General features: G+C 36.7%; 1 protein-coding gene across 1 annotated transcript in view; it reads right to left on the bottom strand.

The window, feature by feature from the left end:
- Positions 1-3,795: 3,795 nt before the first annotated feature.
- The window catches only part of LOC138714802 (facilitated trehalose transporter Tret1-2 homolog), a 182,512-nt gene continuing 164,844 nt past the window's right edge, over positions 3,796-21,463 (bottom strand). Inside the window, exons 6-9 of the mRNA XM_069846950.1 lie at positions 18,673-18,860; positions 16,927-17,130; positions 10,676-10,862; positions 3,796-4,583 (exon numbers count right to left, since the gene is read on the bottom strand). Of these exons, the coding sequence (XP_069703051.1) occupies positions 4,156-4,583; positions 10,676-10,862; positions 16,927-17,130; positions 18,673-18,860 (1,007 nt within the window). The 3' untranslated portion in view covers positions 3,796-4,155. The remainder of the gene's footprint in view (positions 4,584-10,675; positions 10,863-16,926; positions 17,131-18,672; positions 18,861-21,463) is intronic.

Below are 21,463 nucleotides of genomic sequence, written 5' to 3'. Positions count from 1 at the left end.
ATGTGTTCTGCATATGTGGAGGTGTTTTGTAATTTTGTTATGGCTGTGATGTGTTCTTTGTAACGTGTTTGAAACGATCTGCCTGTCTGTCCTATGTAGAAGTTGTTGCAGGTGTTACATTTGAGTTTGTATACGCCTGTGTGGTTGTATTTGTTTGTTTGTGTTGTTTGTGTGTTGAGATGTTTTTGTAGGGTGTTATTTGTTCTGTATGCGATGTTGTAATTTGTTCTTTTTAATAAACAGTTTCAACTGTAACTATTTCATGAACGAAGCTGTTCCAAAATAACAGTTTCAAAGAAACAGTTTCATAAGAATATGTTTACAACATCAGTGTCAACTGTTTCAGCTTCTCATCTGCTTCGGGAACATGTTTCAAAGCCCTTGAATCGTCTTTAAATCAGCTGTTCAATGTATTATGACGATGAAAGTCATTTTTCGTAGGTTACTGTTAAAGGGTACAGTAAATAACTATAATTCAAAATGAATTGATTTGAGTAAAAATAACGCATGTAACCCTAGGAGAGTTTAATAACGGTAAGACATTAGCCGATGATATTTTTCGCGGTATATTAATAATTAACACTATGTCAGGGCACCATGAACATATTCTCCATCAATGGACAGCTAATAATAATTGAAGAGTCCACTGCAAGAATGATGGATGTCATTTGGAAAACATTTTGCAAGAGAAGCAATTGAAAGTTTGAAATGCTTAGCGCTCAAAGCTTAACTGAGATTTTCCGATCATTACTGGACAATGACTATCAGTGTTAATGCCATATAACTCTGTATGTACATTCTAATATGTCTTAAGCTATGCATTGACAGTCTTGCTTCATTTTCGACAGAAAAGTGACATCCATCATTCTTGCAGTGGACTCTTCAAATAATATCAGATTTATTAGGGAATTTGATTGGTACAATTAAATTGATGTTTTTGCTCAGAAACTGCATGATATGCATCAATTTCGACAGATGATGGAACAGTCATTCGTGAAAATCGTTGAAAATTGTGAGATATGTTCTGCCATATGCAGGGTTGCCATAAACTTTCGAACTAAAACCGGGACATATAATTAAAACACCCGCTCATTGTGCAAACATTGATTTTTAGCTGCCATTAGAGAAAATTTGCTTTCAAACTTTTGCATTGTGAGCAGGCACAGCGAAAATGTACTGACAGATTTCCAGTAATTCTGAATATTGTTCTGCATGATTTACAGTCTCAAAAAATTTAAGCCACTTGTCTTGAACTTTTCCGCTTTCCCATTCATCAACACCCAAGTTTGTACTCACATAGATTTTCAAGCAAAGAAACTGATTAAACACTTCAGATTCTGAAAGCTGCACTTTTTTTTTTTAGTTTTTTTTTTTTTTTTTTAGGTAAGTCAATGTCTCTTCTATGTCACTATTTAAAGTTTTCAACAGGTTCGGCAAAATCACACAATAGATACAGTAGGGTAAAGTTTCCTATTTCCCTGATACCCCTAATCCCGTGATACTTTTTTAAAATTGAATGTCAGTCAAAGCTATGCCGTTCGACCATAGCGCCAGGGGCAGGGCATAGTTGCGCCCCACGGTCAGATAAAATGCAGCATATAAAAAAGGGTCCCTGTTTTGTGCGCCCCATTCCCATCAGGTAGAGAAAAGGGCATGGCATAGTTGCGCCCCGTTCCCATCAGGTAGAGAAAAAGACACTACGGAAACTCGAGCCTCATAATCAACCAACCTTATTGATTTCTTATTCGATTTAATATTCATTATCGATACCATTAAAATGAACACCATGAAGTTGGCAATATTTTATTAACTGTTTTTCTACTGTTTATGCAGTGATTATTGATAGCCTACCGTTAAAATGAACACCATGAAGTTGGCACTACTTTATTAACTGACATATTCAAATGAGTGAGCCGTTGGAATATGGGGCCTTAGCAGGCTTGACATTTTATTAGTGATTTTCACACCGTCTGTGGCGTATAGTGAGGTTAATTTAAAATGAATGTTAAGTTTAGTGAAAAGGGTAAAGTGTTAATAATTCACAATGGTTCTAAGTTTCAATTTTCGAAACCCTGTACCGTAGGGTTAAGATATCGATGTAGAAACAAAAAATGCAGTTCATTTATTGTGTGTGATCAATAAAAAAGTGTTATTTTAAATAGCAAAATTGATCATACGCTAGGCCTACCTGATTTCAATGCAGCTATCACTGTAATATTTTTAAGTAATTTATTTATTTTATGACAATCACTTTCGTGTGTACTATGCCCATCGGGGCGCAACTATGCCATACCGAGCGCCAGACATCTTTCTCGAAAGACTGCATCTTTCACCTACTTTTGAGACATCGGTGAACTTCCTAGCAAGATACCCAACCTCGTGACATTCAGTTAAAAAAAAGTATCACGGAATGAGAAGTATCACGGAATTAGGAAACTGTACCTTATATTGTAGTGACCTTAAAATACAAAGAAGCTGTGAACAACTCAAAATCGGGACATCTGACGTCCCGAACAAATTTGTTGGGACACCGGGACAGTGGATACAAAAGCGGTGACAATCCCGGAAAACCGGGACGTATGGCAACCCTGGCCATATGTAAATCGGTGCCTAAACATTGTGATTTGTATATAGAGAAACACGGCCTCCATTTTGAACAAAATCTGTAAAGAAATGTGTAGTCAAATGTAAATTGAATGTAATTGAGGGGTTGGGTGCCAGAAAGGCACTTCTCTCAAATGCAAGTTTTGAGAAAATTGATGTTGAAAATTCAAACCGTAATAATGTGATCTATGCACGCCTCTGCATTTTGGGCACTCCTGACCTTTACGATCACAGTATTGAACTACAACTTGGTGATCATATGCATAACAGATCAGAGAACACAATTAAGCGTTTTACTCAAAAAGGGCACATCCTCTAAAATGCCTTCTTGCACCCAACCCCTCAATTTCAATGTAAGGAAGTGTTTGAGGAAAGCGACTTTTGACCCATCTTATATATAGCGATTGATATCTATCTTCTATTCATCTCAAATAAAAGCTTTCGACACAGCGAAAAAAACGCTACTAACTTTTTGAATCAACCCAATATAATTTATGTTTTGTGGACGATAATTCGAGAAAAAAATAAATGATAACTGTTAAAGCATGATTTCATTCGTTTTTTGACTGCGTTTTTAGTTGGGAAATTTTTGTACTGTTGGCATCACTTCAATCTCAACTTACTGACTCTCCCTCGTAAATCTCCGGGCTGCGAATCTACGAGGGCTATTCATAAAGTAACTTCCGTTTATTTCTTACAAACCTGTGAATGACGTTACAGAATTGGGTTACAATACGTTTGAAAGTGTACACTCTAGTTTATTTTTCCACATAGTTTACAGTCACATTGAGACACTTGTCGTAGCGTTTGACGAGCTTTGAAATTCCGCAATCGTAGAATTCGACCGCCTGCGACTGAAGCCAACCTACGACGCTGGTTTTCAACTCTTCGTCATCGTCAAAGCGCTTCGAGCCAAACCACGTCTTCAAGTGCATGAAGAGATGGTAATCGCTAGGCCCCAAATCTGGGCTATAGTATTCAACTATACTTCAACTGGGAAGTACTGGATCACCCTCCCTATAGCCCAGATTTGGCGCCTAGCGATTACCATCTCTTCATGAACATGAAGACGTGGCTTGGCTCGAAGCGCTTTGACGATGACGAAGAGTTGAAAACCAGCGTCGTTGGGTTGGCTTCAGTCGCAGGCGGCCGAATTCTACGATTGTGGAATTTCAAAGCTCGTCAAATGCTACGACAAGTGTCTCAATGTGACTGAAAACTATGTGGAAGAATAAACTAGAGTGTATACTTTCAAAGTTATTGTAACCCAATTCTGTAACGCCATTCACAGGTTTGCAAAAAATAAACGGAAGTTACTTTATGAATAGCCCTCGTACGGACATAACTATCCAATTTCAATCCCTCCTTCCAGGAAGTTACACACAGAATAAATAAATGGGCAGAATGCAGAAGGACTTCCGCCCATATCCCCTTCAAGTAAAAATAAATCCCCTCTCATTATAGAGTGATTATTTGGTCTTGACACGTCGGTTTAGGTATTGGTACTGTACTAGAGGTTGCAGTCACTGGGAGGAGACTCTTACGATAAGTTTAGGCCTTGGAGGTGATCATGACGAGCTCTCCGGGGGGAACGCCGTTCTCATGCCGGGGCGCGGAGTTCATCCTGCGGAAGTACACTGTGTGCTCCTTGAAGTACTGCTCGATCTCTATCAGCTTGCGGCCGTGCGTTTCGGGCAGGAAGACGTAGACGAAGAGCGCGCCGGCCAACGACATGGCTGCGAAGAACCACTGTATGGCGTGCGCGCCGCCCAGAATGTCCTTGAGGTCGCGGTAGCACTGGATGGACACGAACATGAGGATGTGCGCCACGGAGATGGTGATGCCGTGCGCCAGGCCGCGGATCTCTGTGGGGAACAGCTCCGCGGTCATGGTCCAGGGGATGGTGAGCATGCCGACCATGCAGGAGCACACGTACAGCAACACGCATACCACCGGCACCCAGCTCAGGCCCTCGCCGCCTGCAACAACAAGGCACAATACAGTTACAATTGTTGTGTTGAGTGGCGTTATACAGGGCTGAGCATACGAGTAAAGGCTGGTTCACAATAATCCGGGAACGAGAACCAGAATGAAAACGAGAAGCAGAGGACGCAATGGCGGCTCCTGCGTATTTCTTAAGAGGAGGAAAGAAGGTAACAGGACGAAATGACACCTTCTTGAATGACACATGCTACAAATTAGCCAACATGCATACATGTAAGACCAGGTAGTGTTGGGGTTGGCCTTCCATTCTGTATAGCAATAATCTGTTCTTGTAAACTGAGTTTCCTAAATTTTTCATAAAGTAAAATGTTTTCACTTCCATCCATTGTTGAATAATTGCACAAATTAACAATTACAAGGAAATTCACCTCGCAGCATTTTTCGAGTACACTACAGCATCACACGTGTTGGAAGAGACTATAGCTACTAACACGTAATCGGAACCGCGGAAATGGAAATGGGAAATAATCTGAGGAAAGCGAGAACACTGCACCCACCCACGTGGTCTGTGTTGCCACATGTATATTTTACAAGTTCAGTATCACATACTTTTGAAGAATATCAGTTCTTGTAAAGTCATAGGCCTACTACCATTATTGTTCAAAGTTGCCGGTAGCCAATTAATTTTTTATGTTAAAAATAATGTAGTTTGGAGTACCTACTTTCAATTTCAAATATAAGTTATTTGTACAAAACTGACAATTTGGCTGTTGCCCTGTCTAGTACACAATAAATGGAAGTGAATTTCAGGGGCCAAAAAGATCTGCGATACTAACGTAGAACTACTTCCTCTGTGTTTTATATAAACCCGACTTTAACTTTCAGATATCCTTGAAAGTTTCAAACCACGGATAGTAGCTTATATAAAGTGCAATGAATAATATTTTTGGTTTATAATTTTTTTAAAGAAGTTTATATGGTTCTTTCATAGCGTTGCGTTAAAACTGTTTTTATTGTGCCTCCTACTAGATGCATTATAGTCTGGTTGACTGCAAGATCGTTAGATGGCAGCGGTAGCGAGCTTGCTGCACGACCAGTCGGTTTCTATCATAGACAAATAAATGTTTCTATTTCCCGCCCATGCGCTGATTCAGAGGAGGATCTCCTCCCTCTCCGTTCATTTACCTCGCTTTAAAACTCTGCTTCTTTCTCTGGCCGCTAGTGCGCTGTTGTCTATGTGTACTAACTGCAGTAAAGGAGGAATAGATTGACTTTCCTCCACACAAACAATTCGCATCTTTCTCACAGTTTTCTAGCAGCACATGAGCGTGCATCGTTTAAAACTCGATCAACCGAGGTTTTCGTATAGCTGTGAACTTAAAAATTATCGAATCTGTCTTTAATTTCGAGGCATATATTTCATTTGGTTATTTACTTTCAAAAGAAGAAAATGTGAGGAGGACGTTCCTCCCTTCCCTCCCCCGAGGAACCGCCACTGAGAGGACGTCAATATGAAAATTTTTGATTCACAATAAACCGAGAACGTAGACGACTATGCATATCGATATGCATGTCAATAACGATATGAAAAGTCGATATTACGCATTCTGATGTCATTTGTGTATAATTGATCAATGGCGTTCTCTCGTGAGTACAAGGCAGCCAACATAAACACAGGTTAACCAACTTCGAAATTTCAACTGAAACATTTCATTAGGTACGGTACTATAAATATCCCCATGCATCTTTATTATCACAACCTATTTTAAGTCTACCATAACGTAAAATAATTAGAGAAGAAACATTTGTAATAGAACAAAAATGAACACAACAGTAGTTATTGAATTGAAGCATGAATATGTAGTGTGTAATACAACCAATATAGTAATAAAATATGATTCGCTTCCGATCGGTGTTCAAAGATGCAGATATTGAAAGCCACGTATTCTCTTTCATTTTCTCATCTTTATACGAGGCGCGCCGCTTATCATAAACGTGAGGATTTTCCTCAACACTCAATATTAGAATCTCATCAAATAAAACTTGCTCCATGATGCACAGCACAGAACAAAATAATGCATAGGTTATGTCACGGTCTTCTTGCTACAAAATATACGACGACAAAATAGCTTTTAGATGGCAATAGAATGAATCTAGTGGGCTGTGATCGGAAACGTGAACGCCAAAGTTGAAACTTGGCCAACTCTCCGTTCCCGATCCCGGGCTCCGGCAAGCTTTTCGTTAATTGTGAATGCTCACATTTAAATGTACACATTTTAACAGTTTTACCGTTTTCGTTCCGATTCTCGTTTCCGGTTTATTGTGAACCAGCCTTAAGTCATAGCCTGATTTCAATTGCGTAGCACGATGACGCTATCTGATTATACGCGAGTGTCGATTGTCAACTGAATTGAGGAAGGATTACCATTAGCAACCATATCGTTATGATCAACAGAACATCGTGCATTTGCCGTTGAGACTTATTTTAACCCTCCTGCTACCAAGGTATTTTGCAACTACATGTAACTACTATCAAGGGGTGGGGGCAATACAATTACCCTCATCAAAATCATGGTACCAATCCTTGTTAAACACTTGAAATATTAACAATGCATATATTATTGACTTTGGACCTATACGAAATGTAAAAATATAAAATAATTTGTCCACACCTCTGGAGTAACGGTTAGCGCGTCTGGCCGCAAAACCAGGTGGTCCGGGTTCGATTCCCGGTCGGGACAAGTTACCTGGGTGAGGTTTTTTCCGGAATTTTCCCTCAACCCAATATGAGAAAATGCTGAACTTTCGGTGCTGGACCCCGGACACATTTCATCGGCATTATCACCTTCATTTCATTCAAACACTAAATAACCTAAGATATTGATAAACCGTTGTAAAATAACCTACTAAAATAAAATAATTTTCCACTTTTTAAAAATACAGGTTGATCCAAAAGTCCCGTTCCATTTTGTTAAAAACGTGTACCAAAATTAATGAACTTCAGATAATAATATTATAATATTGTCATGTGAATGCAAGAACTAGGTAACTCGAAATTTGCGTTTTTTAGTTACCTCTTTTATAGCATAGCAAAAATCGCACAAAATGTAATGCAAGAACTAGGCAACTGATCAAACGATACCAGCGACATCTATTTTCCAATATAACAAATAGGTAAAAGAAAACGAGACATTTTCCTCAGTGCAATAAATAAGTATATAGGCAATGTCACAAAATATGAAAAATTAAGTTACCTACTTCTTGCATTCAGGTGACGAATTATGTTATTGGTGACGCTATGAGAAAACATATCAGTAAAGTTAAACTTGTCTACCTTCCATTTCAAGACAAACTTTCAATGCTATATAATTTGACAGGGTGGAAAACAAAGCTGCAAACCGTAAAAGTCACAGTATTATAAAAGAAATTGTAAATCATTTCGGTTACCGTATCTGTTAAAATTTAAATATTCAAATACAATATATGTATCCATGAACATCAAGACATTTGTATATAATAAAATAAAACCTTTAAAACTTCTAAAGCTAAATAAATAAAAATATAAATCAAAGAAAATAATTTTAGTTTTTTCTTGGAATTCAAATATAGGCCTATGAACACCACATATACTACAATGAATATCTCGGAAATAGGCTCTACTAATAATTATTTCTAACAGAATCGCTTCTGGAATAAATATAACACACAGAAATAAAAAAAAAATAATAAAACTTAGAAGCAAAGTTCATGATTCGATAATATAAATAACGATATGAATAATTATATGAATAACAGAAAATAAAATAATTTGGAAGTAGACTAGCTCAAAAATGTATAAAATTAACCTACAAATTGAATTTCATTCCTGGAATTTTCTATAACACACAGAAATAAAAATTTTAAAAAATTGGAAGCAAAGGTCATTTTATTAATGATAATATAAATAACAATATGGATAATGATATAAATAACAGAAAATAAAATAATTTGGAAGCAGACAAGCTCAAAAATGTAGAAAATTAATCTACAAATTGAATTTCATATCCTGGAATTTTCATAACACAGACGAATAATTTATGTTATTTTTATTTTAAAATGTTAGTAGACGTAGGCCTATAACGGACAAATACGTAGAATTTCAAAAATAAATACTGTATGCAAAAAATGAAAATAATATTGAAAAATCTTCAGTGAGATAATCCTATTAGCCCCCCTTGGTTGCAGGAGGGTTAAGAATAATGAGTCACTCATCCCTGTGGAAAGGATATTTCGTCGCCACTTCGAGCTAAGACGTCATGACAATCCAGGTTTACAATGAAATCTGCTAGTTCTAAGTCTGGGAAAGTGGAAAGGAACTTGTTAACCTAGCTTCAGTGCCCTCCACCATTTTGATAACTTCTTCCCTACTCCGTAATTTGTATGCAATCCTGTCTTTCCGCTACTCCGCAATTCACGCGCACCCGTCATAGTTTGCTCCGCAATTTACATAGGAATTAACGATCGATCTGATATTATTCCGGAATCTACAAACTCCGCATTGAATGTAAGATCGGTTTACGAAAGCAGAACATAGGAATGTGTACCATTCAGCAGGAGGCAAAAGTCAGCAGTTTTGAATAAGGATCAGGAGAGAGTGCAAAGAACGTCAAGAGGAACGAAGGAATGCATAGTAGGCAGCTTGAAACAGGAACGAGAGACGCCATTCAACAATGAGCTATATGTGGGACATTTTAGCGACGTTGCCAGCTCGCTTAGGGTAAAAACATGTTGGAGTTGTTCATATCGCCACGCATCTCGCCGTGTGGCGATTAGGAAACAAACCAACGATATATAATGGGTAAAAACATGCTGGAGTAGTTCATCTCGCTACGCATCTCGCCGTTCAGCGGGAATCAAACTGGTTTGATTTTCAAGATGCAGCTGCCTGAAACTAGCGTTCTGATTGGTCGGTTGTCGCAACGGAACGTCATGATTCTCTCCATCCGTCCTCTCAAGGAATAAGATTGGAAGGAAATTCTTTTTTTTTTTTTTTTCTTTTTAATCTTGCAGTTCTTAATTGTTTATTATATTACAATATGTTCATTTTTAAAGCCATTATCATTATTATTATTATTATTATTATTATTATTATTATTATTATTATTATTATTATTCATTTCATTTTCAGAAGAAAAAGTGTTTATACCGACGTCAAATTTTTGCACAATATTTTGAAAGAATATGTGTTTCTTATTGTGATTGACAGTGAAAGATTTTTGCTAATAATAAGTAATAAATTCTGATAATAGTACATTATTATATACTGTATAATTATTAATTACCTGAGAGTCACTACCAACCTCTCTTCAGCACTGATTGGTTGTTTATGTATGTTAGTGTACACTTTTTGGATTTTAGGTTCTATCAGCATCAAGATGTAATTGAACGTTGACTGAGACATTCTTAAATATTCGTAAAATCTATCTGGAAATGCCTTAAGCTGCTGATATAATTGATAGAGTTCACCAAGTTTAGTGCGTTTCTTATTGACTGGATGCACGCTGTATTTTCTTCTTCTGTTGGAAAGTAACCACCACTTCATTGCAGTACTCGTAGATAAATCGCTATCACTGTCAGAATTTGTAAACATTTTTAAGTACTAATAGGTACGACCAATAAATTTATTAGTATTTACCACGTATTCCTGGAGAATCTCACATCTGTACTCATTGTCCGCGTATCGGCGAGAATCATGGCGAGGTGAATTGCTTCACTATGTTCTGCTGAGGCGAGATGCGAGATGCACGGCGAGTGAATGGCGAGGCGCGCTACTCGGAGAGGCGAAATGAACAACTCCAACATGTTTTTACACTTAGGCTCAACCGGCAGCGGCAGTTCATATCTCGTTTGATACGGTGTCCCTTGTTCTCTCCAACGGCATATTCACTATCTGTTCATGTATCTCTTCATTTTCGAGAAGTAGCGGCGAGCGGGTTTGCATTTTTATGTGACAATTCCCGAGTTAACCCCCAACCCAACCCAGTAAGGACAAAGACGTAGTTTTACGTAAAAACCACAACAACCCTGAAAGTAGCCAGTCCAAGAATTAAAGTCAGCATGTTACGTTTGTTTTGCTGCTGAAACTTACCGCTAAAAATATACTGCGTGCTGAATCCCGACACGATCATGCAGATCGCCATGCCGAAAGCGCTGAGCATGCAGAGGGGACGGCGCCCAAAGCGGCTCAGCAACGCCGTGTTGAAAAAGCTCATGACTAGACGCATGACTCCCACCAGCACAGTCGCCATGTTAGGGTCCATGCCGCTGCCAACGTCCTGCAGAAACAACACTTTGTTAACAGTCGTCTAACTCAGCTACAGTTGCTAGAAACTCAGCAATACGACAGCAATGCTCAGAAGAGAATGAAGTTGAATATTTTTACCAAGAATGGCAATCAAGCCCACCTGTCACTGTCTCTGAGACAGAAAATCATACAGTGCGAGACACTTAAAACGAGCAGCTTAAATGTCTCGTATGATATTATTGATATCGACGCGCTCTTCTCTCCAAAGTCGGTACAATGTAACTGAAGTACTAAGGCCGTGTCTCAAAGCTCAAGTCTATACTACATGCTAATAACTAGGAACTAGCTGTCTTATAAACTACACACTAGAGAGCTCTGAACATGCAGGCTTGAATCATGGCCTTCTTCACAGACTATTTTTCTCAAAGCCATGAAATTACGGTATAGTACTAAATTAAGAAGGCAGTGTCCTAATGCAGTTTAATTACGAGTTATCAGCTGTTATTTTTTGGAAATTCGAATTCTTTGTTTATAAACAGTTTTCCAGTAAACAGTTCAAGAAACTTAATTCTCAGGTTTATGAACTGAATGGTAATTTCCTGAGACACTAGAAAAGAAACGTAGAAAGATGTAGAATTGTAAAAGATATTCAAAGGCCGTGTCTCAAAGCTACAATTTCAGCTGAAGTGAACTAGATTGTTGACTAAATAGCCGGATGTGACGTCAGAAGTTATGATCCAAAGCTACATAGTGCATAGCAATCAAGTCCGTAGTAGCTAGTAAACGAAAATGCTTGCTCGATTGTTGACTTGTTCACTAAACAAACATGGATACCTCATCAGCAATTGGGGTTATTAAATCTGAAAATGCTTTGGAAGTGAAATAATGTAAATGTAATGTAGAATAACACGTTAACTTTGAACACTGACATTGTTAGTAACTTCTGTACAATGTTTCAAACATTATTGTAATATATTAAGCCCTCATCTTTTCCACATAACTCGTAATGAAACTGCATTAGGACACTGCCTTCTTAATTTAGTGCTGCACCGTGATGTCGTGGTTTTTAGAGAAATAGTCTATGAAGAAGGCCATGTTTCAAGCATACATTTCCGAAGCTCCCTAGTGTGTAGTTTACAAGTCATCTAGTTGCTAGTCACTAGTGTGTAGTATGGACTTGAGCTTTGAGACACGGCCAAAAGATATCTATGAAAATTACGTTTGGCTATCAACAATCGAAATAAATGTGGAAAAGGTAAGAGCCTGAAATATTACAATATTAAAAAAATGTAACGCAGATACCAACAATGTCAATGTTCCAAGTTAACGTGTTATTCTACATTGAACTCACATTTTACTGTATTTCCAAAGCATCATCAGATTTCATAGCCCCAGATATCCATATTTGTTTAGTATACAAGTCATCAATCAAGCAAGCATTTTCGTTTACTAGTTACTACGGACTTGATTGCTATTCGCTACGTAGCTTTGGATCGTAACTTCTGATGTCACATTCGGCTATTTAGTCAACAATCTAGTTCACTTCAGCTGAAAATGTAGCTTTGAGACACGGCCTAAGTCGCAACATCAGAATGTTTTCCCCATTACTTGATCATCTATTTAAATTTATTTATTTTGTAGCTGCTATGTTCACTTCACTACTGGCAACACTTCAATACAGATTACGATAATTGTAGTCTCCCGATCACTTCAGCACGGTCTATGAGCAGGAAAATTTGTAATTGAGGGACTGGGTGCAAGAAGGGCATTTTAGAGGACGTGCTCCTTTTGAGTAAAACGCTATATTGTGTTCTCTGATCTGTTATGCATATGATCACCAAGTTGTAGTTCAATACTGTGATCATAAAGGTCACGAGTACCCAAAATGTAAAGGCGTGCATAGATCACATTATTACGGTTTGAATTTGAACATCAATTTTCTCAAAACTTGCATTTGAGAGAAGTGACTTTCTTGCACCCAACCCCTCAATTCTGCCCTCTACATTTCAAGGTAGTTCACGAAACATGCAGCACCTATACCAAAATGCTATGACTATTTTTCGAAAGCATGGCAAACCTGAGATTTTCTTAACTCTCACCTGGAATTCACAATGACCTGAAATAGCTATTGCCTTTACTCCCACATGAAAAATCCACTGATAGTCCTAACATTGTTACTTGCGTTTTCGCATTGAAACTCAAAGAACTGAAGATGGATATGTTGAGAAAAAGCATTTGGCATAAATGCCATTCAGAGTGAAGCTTTTTAAAAGAGATATTTTGATGCAGTTTAAAGACGTAAATAAATAGGAAGCATGACTCAATTACTAAAGCCTCTTCCATAGTACTGCATTATGTATATCCTAGGAAAATAAGAGAGTCACACGTATATAAGTATCTACACCGTCCCACCATTAAATATCTGAAAAAGACTCACAACACTTGATTAATAACTGTAAAAATATTTCATTTTTAATCACAATATCGTTATCTTGCGTTACTCAGTAAATAATAGAAATGAAGATCAAAAGGTTTCACTTTCATATCATCAACAGGCCTATATCCATAGCTTTAATGTGTATCATTAATGACAAAATAATACATCATGGCATTAACTGTAATAATATTTAATTTTTAATGGTAATAATGTCATCAAACCTTCTTAAGTTTTGTACTTTTTCATATCCAATACACAGCTGTACTCAGAAAATTACACAACAGAGAATCAGACCTGTAAATTATTTTTAGCAAGTCTTGAAGTTTTTAATAACCAATACGTTCTAAAGAGTTACACAAATATTGGCATTATGGTGTCAGAGAATCTGCATTCTCAATATGTCAGCAATCTTGCAGGTAATGGTCTTCGAGTATATTGTTTATTGTAGTGTGTTTTTTTGTATTTTCCTGAAAAGCCATTAGTTCTCAAAATTGACGACATATGGATTTTGAAAAACAGGAAAATTATTTTTCCGCACACCCTTGGATGCCAAGCTTCAAAATGAGGGGTCATTCATTAAAATCCGTTCAGCCGTTTTCCTATAATTTCCATTACCATTTCAAATTATATAACTACTAGTGGCTTGTGCAGCAAATGCTGCTGCAAACTAAGTTCGTTAGACGTTCAAATAAAAATTTTTCAGATTTATTTTCAATGAAGAATACTTGTCTTTTTGATAGTTATTTGCTTCCATAATAATGAAACATACTCCCTCTGGATGGATTTTTTTACGCCAAATACTTTTTCTTAAACCTATCCAACTTAAGTTTTTGAGTTTCAACGCGAAAACGCAAGTAGCTATTTCAGGCCATTGTGGATTGTAGGCAAAAGTTAAAAAAATGTCAGGTTTGCTAAGCTTTCGAACAATAGCATTTTCGTATAGATGCTGCATGTAGAACTTGAAATGTAGAGCGTAAAATCATTTTATCCTACTAAGAGATCCTGCTGAAATGATCTGGAGACTACAAAATTTTGTAGGCCTCTTATTTTATCAGTAAGTAATACCTTTTGATCTTTCCTTAGGAACTGTAATTTTTGCACTCTCTCGAGCCAATACTGAAGACAATGGCATATATCAATATCTACACTACACCGCCATTAAGTATATGAAAAAGACCCAACCCCGTTGGGTTAATAAGTATGAAAATATTTGATTTTTAATAACAATATTATTATCTTACTTAGGTTTTGTAGTTATATATAGCAGCCACTCAGTAAATTATAGAAATGAAGATCTAAATTAAGATATTCTCTACATTTACTTACATAACCACAAAACGTTTCACTTTCATGTCATCAATATAGCATCAATATTATGTACAATTAATGAAAAAATAGATACATCATGATATTAACTATAATAATATTTAATTTCTAATGGTAATAATGTCATCAAACCACCTCAAGTTTCGTAGATTTGAATATCCAATACACAGCTGTACTCAGAAAATTATACACTGCAGAATCAGTTTTTAATAACAAATTGAATTGAGCTCTAAATATGTCGGCAATCCTGCAGGTCATGACCTTCGTGTAATAGCCTATTGTTTATTGTAGTGTGTGTTTCGTTCTGAAATTCAATCAAGCCGGCCGTGATTGAATAAAATTAGTTCTCAAAACTGACAACAGATGGATTTTGGAAAATAGGAAAATTATGTAGGAAAATTGACACTTCACTGAAAACTACTACTTTTCCGAAAAACTTTGGATGCCAGGCATGAAAATAAGGGGTCACTCATTAAAATCCGTTCAGCCGTTTTCCCGTAATTTCCATTACCAGTTCAAATTATATATATAGATATATATATATATTTGCAATTTGAAAAATATGATCTTGTAAAAAAATATTGTATACAATACACGTTTGTGAAGTGCATTATAAAATCTAGGAAATTGAAAAACTCTCTCCGTTCGTTTTTCAAACTTTTCCTCAATTTTGTACAAAGCACTTCCCCACCTTGTATCGTAATATACTATTACACCTATACATATTGCCGAACACTGATATTATTTCTGAAACATATTTTTATTTTATTAGGGTATTTAACATAAAAAGTAAAAATTGAAGTAATTGAATATAATGAAGTCTTCAATGCTATTTTCTGTTTAGCACGAGGTCGAGTGATGCACTGTATTAAATTTGTGCTCCCCTATCACGTCTAGTGTAAGACTGCAGGTAAGAGAGTGATAGCAGGGGAGGTGAAGTTTGAACGCGTGCTGTTGCTGGAACGAAATTGGAGCACAGCACGTAATAGAACGGAATGATATCACTGGCCAAGATTATGGGTTAGAACCTTATTTATTAAAAAATACATGTATTGGTATTTAACTCGAGATATGTGCCTTGTGATTTCCTCATACGCATTATTTCTTTTTCATTTTATTGTGGTATTGGTTACAGGCATGGGTTCAAATGGTTTAATAATAGTACATTATGCAACGAGCCTATAATGGTAGTAATTAAGACGCAAGCATGATTGCTTATGAAACGAGCGCAAGCGAGTTTCATAATTTTCATACGAGCGTCTTAATTACCATTATAGGAAAGTTTCATACGACTTTTTATGCTCGACCATATTTCTAACTTGAAAGTATTCAAAATTATGGTTATGTGCGAACTGATCTGAATTGTGAGATGTGCGCAGACGCGAAAGTATTGATTTTTTCCGAGGCCGAATTTCATTGACTTTGGCACAGAATAAGACAAACATTACTCTGGTATAACCTGAAAATTGATTTAGAATTGAAAAACGAGATGACAAATTGAATTTATTTGAATATTATTTACAATTAACTCTAATTATTATAGTAACAGAACATAACCTTCTGCGACAGTATTGGATTTCCAGCCTCCGTGACTTTTCGCTAATTCTCTTTCGATTGGATATCCGAGAATAATCGATACTTGCGGTTTTATAACGGTACAAAGCTGACTTGTCATTGGCTGAACACCTGTAAGCTGGCTTGTCATTGGCTGAACACCTGTACTTTAATGAGTAGGTGTTCTTTAATGACATGCATTAAAAGACTGCTACCAGGTGTATAATTACTACATTTCGGCATGGTCGAGCATAAATATAATTGAATTAACTCGCAGACTTCTCTCGGCCAGGACACCATGTTTTCTTGTGGTTCTTGGTGTCATAATATTTTCGAATCCCATTGATAAATTTCTTCAAAGAAATGTCAAGTCTTTGATCGATTAGAAATGCTCTTATTTACTTTGAAAGCAATCAAAGACTTTAAAAGTATTGTAAATGATTTGATAACAAAACTTGTGAAATATTGGCAAGTCTTGAAAAGTCGTGAAGCGATGAATTTGATCGTGTATAAACAGCTTAGCCCGGCCATTGCAATACAAAACATACTGGGTTCCTAATTGAAATTATGAATTTGATCTTCATATCTGGAACATAATTTACGTAAGAAATATTTCATTACATGCATCAGGTGTCTCCTTGGATATAGGCCTAATTTAATTTATATTACTCGTATTTTGTCGTACTGCTTATAGCATCAACTGTTAGAACGTTATCGGAGATGAAGTGAAGTGTCTCTTCTGGTATAAAAACTACACATTACCAAACTAAGCAAGTACCTTGAAGAGTTCGACGGAATAGAAGAGTGTGGTGTACACCCCGGAGAACTGCTGGAAAAAGAAGAGCCCGAAGAGTACGAGCAGCGGCTTGTAACCAGACGGACGGAAGAAGCCGGTGAGGCGCCCCATGAAGCCAGACGTTACCAACGCCTTCATGTCCTGAGATTTGACCAACGCGGCCAACTGTTGCTCCGGCAACGAGCTCTGAAACAAAAGACGACAGTATCTAGAATTCAATCACAGTCATGGCTATGATTCAATCCGAAGTCCGTGGTGTGATATGATGTTGTTTTGTCATTCATCACCATTACAGGGTTGCCAGATTGGGCGATTTATCGCAATTTAGGCTACATGAGAGGGGCAATCGGTGAATAATAAATTTTCCGAGTCGCCCTCTAGGCTACCTCAAAAATCGAAAGGGTGAAATTAGGATACATGCTATTTACTTTTACACGTTTAAAATAAGCTGTATCTTCTTCAATTTTTCGCTTCTGAATGCAATACAGTATTTATACATAAACGGTCTTACTAAAAAAACTCTTACACAGACGTTCAACTGTCCTATACTTAAACAGCGAATACCTTGTTTATAAGTCGTGTGTAAATTCCTTACTAATAATCACTACATACAAACGTCGTACATAACAGTACAACTGTTACACAGCTACGTCATAGTTTCGTCATTATTTTATTACGAAAGGTAATGGAATAACTGAGATTCTCTATTTAATCCGATAGAGTGCGCTAGTATGCCGTGCTAAGTATCGATAGTAGAAGTGAGCCTGATCAATTACCGCGCTATATTTTGATCAAAGAGTACAAGCTACAGCAATATTATTCTAATTATTCTGTGCTCTTTGTTTTGTTCTTCTGTGGTTATAAGGCAACCACATCATAAAATGACAATCGATACGAACAGCTGTTAAAAGACGGCCATTTTTTTCTCTATATACAACGCTTAAACACGGGGTTTCGTGTATGTATCTACAGCAAAGCAATTCCCATTTTGACCTGTAGTTACACGTTGCTTATACGTTTATCACTTATGCATGGTTTATTAGTGACGTTTTCTGTACCAACTCTACATAAGTCTCGTATAAAAATTATACACTGTTTGTTAGTAAGACCGGAAGACTTTTAACTTACCTTTTCATTCAGGCCAATTCTCTCAATCTTTGCGATATTGTTTCTCATATTTGCCGTGTTTTCCCACTATGGCATTGGTATTAGAATACAGACATAAAGAAAATTCGAAGCATGCTGCAACCTACTGTCAACAATGCACAAGAGAGTGACTTCCAATTTTAAAAAATGGCTTGAAAAGCTATGCAAATGTGCGTTCCTGCATAATGACGTAACATCGAAACATGGAGTAGACTATAAGGGAAATCAAGAAGAGGAGTTCGATGCGGTGGTATGGATGGAGCCTCTGCATAGCCCATATGGTACAGCACTTAACGCCTAGAGCTGAAGATACTGGGTTCGATCCCGTGTCGGAGCGAATTTTTCTCCAAAAATAATATATAATAAATAAATAATGACTGTCTATTCTAATTTTAAGAAAAGTTAAGACTCACAAAATATTTTTATTCTGGGGAAACTTTGACAGTTACAGAAAAACACTATTTGACTCTTTTTCGTCAGTTATTTATGTTCTTCCAAAGTAGTTTTTTTGGCAATGTATTTCGTTTACACCGTGTATTGTACAGTATATAAACCTATTCCTATTGATGTTCGTGTCCTTACCTGCTTGCCGGCCAACCACTTCAACGACCTCTCGGCCTCATCGACGCGGCCACGCGCCACAAGCCACACGGGGCTCTCGGGGATCCAGATGCTGATCAGGAGCAGAGGCACGCCCACGTAGATGACGCTAGTCCACGCCGCCGTGCGCCAGGTCAGGTACGCGCCCTTCAGGTAGCTCAGCACCATGCCTACAACAATTATTTTCCAGTGTTCTCACGTTTTATAAATCAACACTATTGCAGGTATCAAATGAGAGAGAATCTCGGCTTAGGGTACATAAAGACGAAGCCTGGCTGATAGCTTGACCGGTTACCTTGCTGGAAGGAATGCCTAAATGGAGACGTGCAAGATGAAGACTGTTCGGTCGATTGTTACCCAGCCTTATAGCTCGCTGGAATGGTTTCAGCTACCAGCGACCTAAATGTCATTACTTTGCATGCGTTCTCAGAGTCCGTGCACACTATCCCACGTGCTAAGCGCCTACTGCTATTCATTTCGATGCGTAAAAGATTAATTTTTTATTTATTTATTTATTTATTTAAATTTAAATATACAGAATACAGAATATATTTACAACTATAGAAATAGAAATAAAACAATACAATCAATATAAAAAGGAGATAGAGTAATATTAACAAAATTTGAGGACCGAATGTGCAGCGCTCGTGTTCGGTCGCAGTTCAGATATGATATTAATAGGCCTATAAGAGAATATACAAAGTCTATGGCGAGTTCTTGGCATCAAACCCTTTGATTTGATTACCCCCCTTTGGTTTGATTACCTGGTTGGGGTTTTCCGAGGTTTTCCCCAACCAAAAGGCAAATGCCGGGTAATATTTTGGCGAATCCTCGTACCTCACCTCATCTCACTACATCTCGCCAAAATATTGTAAAAAATTGCACAAAATTGTACAAATTGTAGAAAATTACTAAATTGTAAAACTATAAAAATTTGTAAAAATTGTAATTGTAATATTGTAAAATTTTGACTTGTTCCACATCTTAAAGCTTCATTGCTCATGTAAGATCTATGGAATAAAATAAATGAATAATATAATAGGTCTATATTAATATAAGAGGAATATAAAAAGTGAAATAAAATAAAATAGGAAATAAAATTTAAAATAATAATTATATAATTATATATATATATATATATATATACGTATATATATATATATAGGGGAGAGTCGGGTAGTATCGGACATCGGGTAATATCGGACAGTGAGTTTCTTTCATCTACCACACGATGATAGTACCTGATTGACATGGTTACGTTTCTGTGATGTCGCATAGAGAAACGTAACCATGTCATTCAGGTACTACCAAATGGTGGTAGATGAAAGAAACGCACTGTCCGATATTACCCGATGTCCGATACTACCCGACTCTCCCCTATATAATAATAATAATAAAAATAAAATTATATATATATATATACAATGTTTGGAATCGAGCTCATCCCAACCACCAAAACCGATATCTTATTGTAAAATTGTGAGATTAAGTAGGAGTTGAAATTGATACCAATAAAGATACAGGTAGCCCCTTCACATGCCATAAAGGCCCTTGGAGGCAAAGAGATAGTCCCATGCTTTCTTGATCTCTGCACCAGAATGAGGTGGTATGAAATGGATACCAAAATAAGTAAATTCCTAAATGAAAAATTGATGTTTTACAACAAGTTTAAATGACGATTTTACAAACTGAAGATAATTATCGGTACTGACCTTTTTGTAATTAATACATAGGGCTATTATTTTTATCAATGTTCTATTTGCATTAGAATATATGCGATTTAATGAAAGGGTTTTATTATGACAGAAGAAGCCTTCCAGAAAAGTGAAATTATTTACATGGTTATTTATGCACTAAAAGTACCAAAATATCTATGGTACACTCAGGAGATCCTGGAGACCAATAGAGTTCTTCCTGGCACTTTTACAAATTGTTATTCTTTTTAAAGACGATTTTGAAAAGCAGAGTGAGTTCAACTATAATGACTGACAGATACAAACAATCTTTGTTTTGATCACCCTGACTTTCTACCCAGCGACCAGCTAGGCTACGAGCGATGAATGGTATATTTATTATATTAGTTTGATGCATAAGCCCGTAGTGTTTTTCTTCATCACAGCACTGCGTTGTTAAGAGACTGATTATCGTTTGTCATTTGTTATTTGAAGTCTTGTTACTGTTTGTGGTTTTGAAGAAAGTTTGTGCTATTTGTGGGCTAAAGAAGATAGAGTATCAAGTGGAAAAAAACGAAAACTTCTGACATATTCTCCTGTTTCAGTTTAATAGAGAAGCAAAGGCAACGGAGTCGGCTCGAAACATTTGCGCGGTGTATGTGGAGAACACCATCGGAAAAAGAACTGCAAGAAAATGGTTCTATAGTTTCAACACACAACATCCCGTACAAAAGTTAATATGCACTGAACACGTGCGGTATTTGTAACAGGAACTGGAAAATTCAGGTGGCCCAAATTTTGTTTCTGGTTCTGTACATTTATTATCAAGAGGTACCTCAGTCAGAGGTAACCACGTCTCTCTATAAAAACAATAAACATGTAGTATTTCTGGCATCGTTCTATGTATTAGTTATTATTTATTAATAGTTCAAAAATACATAAACTTAATAATTAAAACCAATATATGCACAAATAGTGATTATACACAATAAATGTACAATTTAATAACAAATTTTCTATCATATAACTATTTAATTTATGTTGGTTTAACTTACACTTATTTCTTTGTTTTAGCGCAAGTTTTCACCCTATCGCATTTA

Source organism: Periplaneta americana, chromosome 15 (assembly GCF_040183065.1).
Source record: "Periplaneta americana isolate PAMFEO1 chromosome 15, P.americana_PAMFEO1_priV1, whole genome shotgun sequence".
In the NCBI taxonomy this organism is placed as follows: domain Eukaryota; kingdom Metazoa; phylum Arthropoda; class Insecta; order Blattodea; family Blattidae; genus Periplaneta; species Periplaneta americana.
The sequence above is the reverse complement of the archived record's forward strand: the minus strand, read 5'-3'. Positions and strand labels throughout refer to the sequence as shown.